We start from the raw sequence: 8,600 nt of genomic DNA, 5'->3' as shown, positions 1-8,600 counted from the left end.
GTTGCTTATCATTGATGCACAAGAAAAGGCAACATATCAAATGGAAAAAAATCCGTTTTATACTTGGCAAATGCCTGTATTTTGTCTTTGTATGATGTGTTGTCATTCATCACCTAACCTTGGGGAAATCACGGGCACTCTAACAATGTAAGAGGCCAATAAAAAAAAAAATGACTTCAGTAAAATTGCAGCTAGGGATATGTAAAAGAGAAATGCCCCTGGGTAATAAAAATTACCCATGCATAATGGCTGTGCCGGTGCCAAGAAGGCGTGCCGTACGAGCTCTCCGGGCTCCGGCTTCGGGGACGCGGGGAGAGGGGGAGTCAGGAACACGAGGTCGAGCCCGAAGCCGAGGACTGAGGAGCCCAGCGCTCGGTGAGTGCTCTCCTGTCTTCACCCGTCTCTTCTGCCTCTGTTAGAGCTGTCGCCTTTGATCCTGCCTTCCTCGGGACTGCTCTCCGCTGCAGGATTTGGGCTGGGTTTCAAGGTCAAGGCCGGCTCCCCGTCATCCCCGTCAGCCAGCCTGTCTCGTTAGCGCTGAGCCGGGGCACCGGCGTTCCTCGCCCTTTCTTCAGAGCACCAAAGGGACTGTGCTTCTCCCCAGCTAATAGCAGGCACAATTCCTGCTGCCATCCCTCTGGGCTCGGCTGGCGTAGCTTTGGGAGCCTTCTTAAAGAACAGCTCTCCAGTTTTCTGAGGACCTATCCCGCTCCATGCTGCAGCCTGGCCCTGAGCGCTCGGAACAAGGTGCCAGTCCTTGGCAAGGAACTGCCCTTCTCAGCAGGTCCTCTTCTGACTGACTGTGATTGCAGCAAGCAGCACGGCTCGGGGGGGAGGTCTGAAGTTTCCTGGACGTTTTCAGTTTATATTCTGCATTTTTCTTTATTGCGCTTCTTAATCTTGCAGACTTCCAAGCTAGGGAGAAGAACAAACCTGAGATGAGGGATATGCCAATAGGGGATGAGGGAAGTGGGACAGTGTCCTTCCTCTTAGCCAGAAGTTATCACATGGTGGGCACGTGCCTGCCTTGGGCAATTGCCTGTCTGGTTCCTCTGACCAGTCGATGTGAGTAAAACAAGTCACTGTTGACAAGAAATTACTACAAACAAAGGGGCAGTTCTGCCAGCTGGTGCTGGGGTGTGGGAAAGGTCCCCGAACCCTGACACTGGAGTCAGAGAAGTCCTCCAGAAGCAATGTCAGAGCTCTGGCAGCACAGAAACCTCTTTGCAGATGAACAAGCCCAGACACAATCCCTCTTCCTCTTCTACCGCGTTACCCCAGTGACTCTTTATTAATAGGAGTCTCCTTTTTCATGTGGCGTTTTCCATTTGCGGTGACACAAAGGGCTCCCAGTGAAGACCAGACCCTTCCCCACAGCAGCCCCAGTGGCTACTGCCCCCTCCTTTGTCCACCACAGCAAATTCAAGCTTCTCGTCTTGATCTGTGCAGCCTGTCACAGCTCCCGGCACAAGCAACTCAGAGTTTTCCCTTTGAATCAGACTGTTGCTGAATCAAGCCCTTTGTATCTCCTTTTTCGGGTTTTAAAAGGGTTTAGCTAATCCTGTTGGCACTAATATTCGAGCCAAAAAGCCGGGTGAATGAACCCTTGATGAACCCTGTGCCATCCTGCAGCACCAAACGGGTAGTTTAAAATCAGCTGGGGCTCCAGCGCAGCCCGTTCCGTGCCTGGAGCAGGGACATGCCCAGGGAGCCTAAATTAGCAGCAACTTCCCCCATGTTACTCCAGCTGCGCCAGCTGTTTGTTTATGTAGATAGCCGAGCAGCAAACACCCACGGAGTTGTTAACTCTGCAGATCTTCAGTTAGTGTTTCCTAAACTACTGCTGACAAATTTCTGACAAGACCTTAATCTCTGTAAAATCTATTGGGTGCTGTCAAAGCCCCATTAGTCAGGCTGTCATCGGCCGCTGTGACTCTCAGACTCACAGCAGTGGAGTGGGATGGGGAACCTCTCACAGCGCAGGAGCCGCTGACGAGCCCGTGGATGGGACTGAAATGCCCTGAGATGCCATTCCAGAAAGAAGCCTGAGCCAGGAGAGGTTCCTCCTCCTCTCTCGTTTACACCTTTGGGAGCAGCTGAAAATTGCCTCTTTTCAGTCTTGGGAAAGCAGCAGCTGTTATTGCTCTTCTGCCCCCACTCCTGACAGTGCAGAAGGAAAGGGTGCTGCAGGGTTAAAGCACGCACTCAGTAGGAAGGAAAACACCACACAAAGCCAGGTCCCAAATCAGCAATGTTGTGTCATATTGAAAACTGGAACTGTTCTGGTTTATACCTGCTGTATTCCTCCTGATGCTCAGCACAAACCCCTGGTGCCCCCCCGGAGAGGGGTGGCTGCTGCCCCCCCCCACATCACCTCGGGGGCGATGGGCTGCTCTGTGTCCCCCCAGTTCTGCAGCTTGTGAGAACCCACCTTATTTTCCAAAGCCAAACTCTCTATCTCTGGCCATCTTGTGATGCCAGCCCAGACTAGAAGAGCTGTTTCTGTCAACAGTGATGATAGGGCGGAAAAAAGTTACTGCATGGTCTGGAAATGAAAGCAGAGCCAAGCCCTCCCCTCTGCTGCCAGCACAGCGCAGGGGCACCGGGCAGCACTTCAAACACAGCCCCCCCAGACAGACAAAGACGCCTGTGGGGGCTTGGGGGGGGAAATGGCACAGCTGTAGCACCACATTAATGAGACTGTATGAGGCCTTCTGTTTTCAAGGATGCAGACAGATGCCACCTGAAACACAGGATGCTTGGAAACACCACACACACCCAATTAAGCCACACACGTTCTGTGAGCTTCCTTTCTGCATCTCCTTAGCACTAATTACGTTAACGCTGCTACTGCTGATGGAAACCCAGTGAAGCTGTTCTCAGAATAGTTTAAACTTGTAGAGAACTAAAGGGCAGTTCAGCAAAACGCAGATTTTGAGATGACAAATCACCATTAGGAATTAGAAATAACCATCCTAGAAATCACATCTAGTTTGTGACTGTGAAGTTAAAAACAGACGATGCTTGAATTTAGAAGGGAGGCAGCAGAGGATGGTGACTGTGGATATTATTTTTGTTGCCCAAGCTGAGTCTGTTTGAGCCTAATTTTAACGCAGGCATCCAAGTGGCTTTGTAGATCCCCGTGCCCAGCCTGCCCTCCACAGGGGCTGCCGGCACGGGCAGACAGGTACCTGCTCTGGGAGCCAGGGCAGTGTCTCTGCTACACACTGGGTCCCGTGCTTAACAAATGGTACTCTTTGAAAAACGCCTGTAAATATGACCCATTTTTAAAGAAATGTTAAGTCAGTTGATTCATTAAAAGGCAAAGAGGCGTGTAACATCATTAGTGCACTTTGTACTTTTGGCACAGCTTCCCCCGCCTGGGAGAAGGGCTGCATTTTGTCTTTTGGGGAGAGAGCAGTTGTGTAAAGTAGCCAGTTTTTTTACAGTTCAAAAGATAATTGAATTCCCTGATTCACAAGCTCTTGTTTTTTATCTTCTCTGTCCTCTGGCGGGTTCTTGCCCTAGAACCTAAGCTCCAGGTTAGAGCTCACTCATGGGAGAGGGTTTGGACACGGGACAGCGTGAGAGGTGTGACCCAAGGGGCCCGTTGCTGCAGGCGCAGGACGTCGGTGACGTTAGACAATCCCATGGCCAGTCAGTCATCGCTTTGGCTTGAAGCTGCAGCCAGGAGCCAGCTGGGTTAAATCCTGGTGGGGTGGAAAGGAGATGGGACGAGGGGTCTGTAGGAGGACTGGGGCAGGGACAGGGGTGGCTGCTGGCCAGCAGTGGCCACATCACCAGGTTCCCGTGGTGGCATACGGGGCTCCATGGCAACCTCGCTGGCATGGGGTGCTCTTGGTCGTTGCCACACAACGGACCGGCCTAGAAAGGCTGGAGGAGCAGTGGTTTCCATCCTTGGAGGGCAGCAGCAGGGCTGTCTCTCCTGGCAGGGAGCAGAAAAAGGAAACATGGCCTGTGCAAAGCCCAAAAGAGCCCGTTTCAGATAACTCTAGCGTGAGTCTGGGTAAGAGCAAGCAATTTCTTCCTCATCAGCAAAATGCAGAGCTTGATAAACCCGTGGCTTAAAATTTTAATGCAAGATCTCAGAGTGGAAACTACTTTCCACATAAACAGTAAATAATTAAAGAGGATTTTCTTACCAAAAAAGTGGTAAATCTGACTTTAAATCGGTGCGAAGATATGAATCATAATCTGCAAAAACCTGAAGGCATTAATCTTTTGAGAAAATATTTACATAAGCATATTATAAGCTTGTTTGGGGATTTGTTATGCACGGGGTGGAGAGTGTATTATGCAGAGAGTAATGAAAGAAAAATTAAAATCTGTAAACATGTTATGTATTACAGCAGTACAGGATATTGCGAGGGCTCAGGTGAGTTTGTGGTACTGTGGGAACTCACATGAAACTTTGGGTATTGCTTCCACCCGTGTGGCACCCCTGGGAGGGCTGAGCCTGACCCCGGACAATTCACCATCCCCACGCTGCTCCCACCTCACACAGCACGGATTTTTGTGTAGTCCGAGGGCACACAGCGCTCAGGAGACCGAAAGAGATGGGGCCGTGGTGCTGGGCACTACGCACAGGACACACAGACACGGCTGGGGTTTGCCAGAAGCAGCCAATGCAGGAGCAAATGGGCTGGGAAGCTTTGAAAAGTCTTGAAGCAAAACAATACGTTGCAATATACAGAAACTGATCCTCTCAAGCTGCCAGAGGTTTTAGAGAAATGCTACAGATACCATCACATTGGATGCTGAAACCCCAACAAACCAAATCCCCCCCCTACAAAAATAGTGTTTTGAGCAGGTTTGGTAGAGCTGTTATAATACATCTACTATGAGAGAATAGCTCCTGTGGCAGCAACTTACAAATAGATATGGGCAGATTTAAATGAAACAATGACAGTCTGCACTAAGGAATCGCAAAAAAAACACCCCCAAAAATAAAATTATAAAATTTTCTAAATATCAGCCAATAGAGGGAGAAGCTACCTGAGGCTTCCCATCCTTGATGGGCGCATTCTGACTCTACTAGATTTTCTTACTCTGAACTGAAAGTCAATGGGGAGAGAAACGAGGCAATGTAATGCTTTTACCTTTCTTGTCTTTTATAATAATTTAGTTCAAGCAGGCTTTGGGAAAATCACACTTTTATTTCAAGATCCAAAGATCAATACAGCTGTATACATTTAGTGCTTGAGGGAAAATTTATTCAAAATTGTTTCATGATGAAAATGCCGAAGGCAGATGCTTTTGTTCAATCTGTTACTTTGAAGGGACCTTGTAATCTTAATTCCATTTTAAAGTCTTGTGGCCATTGTATCAAACAAAGGCAGCACATGTATCTCTTTCGGTGATGAATGCTTGGGATCTGCGTATAGTAATTCAATGAAAAAACCCAATGCTAACACATTTGCACATCAGAAACTGTACAAACACTTGGACTAACAGCTGATTCTACAATGTATAAATTACTTTTCCTCATATACCTACAAACTCTGTTGTTGTTTGCCGAGGCTGCGCTCTCCCATCCAAGTGAAGAAGCCACAGAACATCTCAGCCAACGGTGCTCTAGCTTCCAAAAATTTGAGGGAATAACCAGCAGAAAAACAGATCAAGCTGAACTTGGAAAAATTTGTGTGTTGATAAATCAGCATTTCCTGTTATTTTGGGTTTTGTGATGGCATGTATAATATGGAAGCTTTTTAGACATTTAGGAAATCAGCTGAAACTTGTAGCGTGATCATATATCCAGGTAAGGAGGTAAGGACTTGGGAATCAGAGCCTGTGGTAACCTTAGTCACTGGGGATTAGACCCTGTTCCCCGCTTTGTGTCACGACATTGGCAGGCCAAGATTTCTCAGTGTGATACCGTGTTCCCAGTGTGTCTCTGTGCCCCTCTGGCAGCCCCAGGGGATGGGGTCTCGCATCTCCCAAAGCAGGAGAGAAGCTGAGCACTGTGCAGCAGTCAGAGAGGATTTAGCTCTTCCCTTGACACCCAGCCGGGGCTGGAGGGTGGAAGGGAGGGGTGATGCTCCCACAGTCCCTGTCATCGCAGCTGCAGTGTCCTTCCTTTCCCCTGGTTCATATTTGGACCACATCTGCCCCTGCTAACTCTGGATTTTCATCTCTTGTACTGTAAAACTGGGGGGAAATATCATGACCTGTATTCACACCAGTTAGGCAATTTTCATGTAATAAAAAGAAGGTTTGTTAACCTAGCATTACTTTTTTTTCCAGCTAGAATAACAGAAGTTGTAAATACACTCACTGATGGTGCTGACCTCTAAGATCCTGCCTGGAACACAGTATAAACACCTAAAACACAGAGGGATGAACAGCAACAGGAAAGTACTGGTACCAATTTATCAATGCTGGTTTTTTGTCTAGGTATAAAGTGACCAATTGTTACAGTAGCTTTTTTTAATATTTCCAAAGTCTCTTTTGCCAGGTGAATGATTGTCTGTGTGAGAAAATGTGAGTTGGTTTAAATCATTATAATAAGAATAAATAGAGCTTCTTATGCAAGTTAGTTACTTTTGGCTAATCAGTACCTAGCCTGAGGAGAGACAGAAGGTTCTACGAGGAGCAGGAGTAGGAACTGCTCAGGAGCTGGGCAGAGATACGCAGCTGAGTTTCAGAGGTGAGGGAAAGGAGATGTTCTGGGGAGCCCTGGGGACTGTCAGCAGCGGGGTGTAATTCAGAGAGACACTGCCTGGACTCGGAGCAAAGCACAGGACTGCAGCAGCTCCCCCCTCCCCACTGCAATGACACAACAGGCCAGGGGACACTTGTGTTCCAAGTGCTTTTTTGTTTTGCTTTGTCTCATTCCACAGATTTGAATTTTCCCTATTTCAGCAGGACGTTGTTTTACTCAGTGTCTGAATAACAGAGACTGAGAGCCCTTACTGTGCTTCTGGTGGGCTCACAAGGCAGATTTAAACCAGAGTTTTGACCAAGAGCCTGGATCTGGCTGGTGCAGAATCCCATGGCATACCCAGAGTGCTGCCATGGGGATTTGGGAGATGCCAGTAGTGCAAAATCAGGCCTTCAGCAGGAGAGAGGATGTTCCTGACCACGGAGAGAAGTCCTGCTGGGAGATAAGAGACAGGGACGGTCAGTCAAACCTTGTTTTAGAGGGAAATGCTCCAAACTAGTCCCTCAGATATGAAGTTCTGCCCATGCATTATCTCAGCTGCAGAGTCAGATGCAGTGCAGAGAGAATCAGAATTATCTATGGCTGCAATAAAGCCGGTCCTGCTGCAGGTATCATTCCTGTGGCTGGCACTTCAGCCAGCTCCCAGCACATCCTCCCTGCAAATGAGTTTAATTTGTGTATGGTGCAGAGCTTTCTTTCTTTCAGATCCTGAGATAGGAGAACAGGGTATTCTAGGTAACAAACAACATAAAAATACGTATTTGGTTTGTGTTTTTTTTTTTCCTAAGGAATGAACCCTTGATTTCTGCTGAGATTTAATACAATCACAGGATCACAGAACTGTTGGAGTTGGAAGGGACCTCTAGAGATCATCCAGTCCAACCCCCCTGCCAAAGCAGGGCTGCCCAGAGCACATCACTCAGGAGCATCCAGGTGGGGCTTGAAGATCTCCAGAGACGGGGACTCCACACCCTCCCTGGGCAGTCTGTTCCAGCAATCGTAACGCAGGTAACTCTCCTAAATCAGAAAAGAGTAAGGGCCGTGAGGAGACTGAAAGTGGTAAAATACTTTGCTCCAGTTTACATAAAAAAACTTTTTCAGTCTGCATAAACTGAAGATCCTTGAAATTTAACACCTTCATTCATTCAGTAATATGTAAAATGGGGCTTTATCCATTAATCTGGAGCCAAAAATGAGTATTTGTTCCTTGTCAGATGAGCAGTCCATGAAAGAAGCTTCCGATTCTTTCATTATATATTTTGTAGTGAAGGTCTGTGACGTGTGGGCAGAAAGAGCTGGAGGATGGCTACTTGACGTTCTAGTTTTCTTAATTTACACACTCCAGACTTTCCAAAATTGCCCTTTCCCAGTTCTTGCCCTGCAGCTTTCACATGCCGCTTCAGAGGGGTGTTTTATCCGTTTTATTGAGGCACGAAAGAGCCAAACCAGGTTAGGCAGGTGGCAGAGCAGAGCCCCCCTCTCTCTCTACCCGGTGTTTCACGTTTCTGGGTATTTTCTTTTGCTGCTGTGCGGCAGGTACTGGCCACAGGAGCCCTGTTTTCTCCGGGGAGATGGTGATTTTGAGGCAAGAACAAGCCAAGCCGAGTTCTGAGGACAGTGTGTGGCAGGAGTGAAGTACCCGGGGTGAGGCCAGCCCGAGGCCGCAGCGGGCCGGGCCCGGCGGGGCTTCTAAAGCACCTTCCCCGATACAAACGGGCGGCGGAGCGGCTCCCGCGGGGGTAACGGCACCAAGGAACGTTATTTCCAGGAACGTTATTTCAGGTAGCTCCGTGCGTTCCCCGCAAGCGCCGCTGCCCGGGGCCTGCGGGGAGAGCGGGGCCTGCCAGGCGCGGAGCAGCGCGGCCGCCCGGTGCGGACGCTGGGCCCCGGCTCCCCTGACAGGGCCGACCGGTCCTCC

The 8,600-nt window shown here is 48.8% G+C and overlaps 1 protein-coding gene across 1 annotated transcript in view; it reads left to right on the top strand.

Moving 5' to 3' along the window:
- The first annotated feature begins 238 nt into the window (after window positions 1-238).
- PEPD (peptidase D) overlaps window positions 239-8,600 on the top strand; it is a 105,628-nt gene continuing 97,266 nt past the window's right edge. The window contains exon 1 of the mRNA XM_014942133.1: window positions 239-375. Coding sequence (XP_014797619.1) covers window positions 239-375 — 137 coding nt within the window. The remainder of the gene's footprint in view (window positions 376-8,600) is intronic.

The sequence above is a fragment of the Calidris pugnax genome, unplaced genomic scaffold (assembly GCF_001431845.1).
Source record: "Calidris pugnax isolate Ruff unplaced genomic scaffold, ASM143184v1 scaffold28, whole genome shotgun sequence".
NCBI classification, from domain to species: Eukaryota; Metazoa; Chordata; class Aves; order Charadriiformes; family Scolopacidae; genus Calidris; species Calidris pugnax.
The sequence above is the reverse complement of the archived record's forward strand: the minus strand, read 5'-3'. Positions and strand labels throughout refer to the sequence as shown.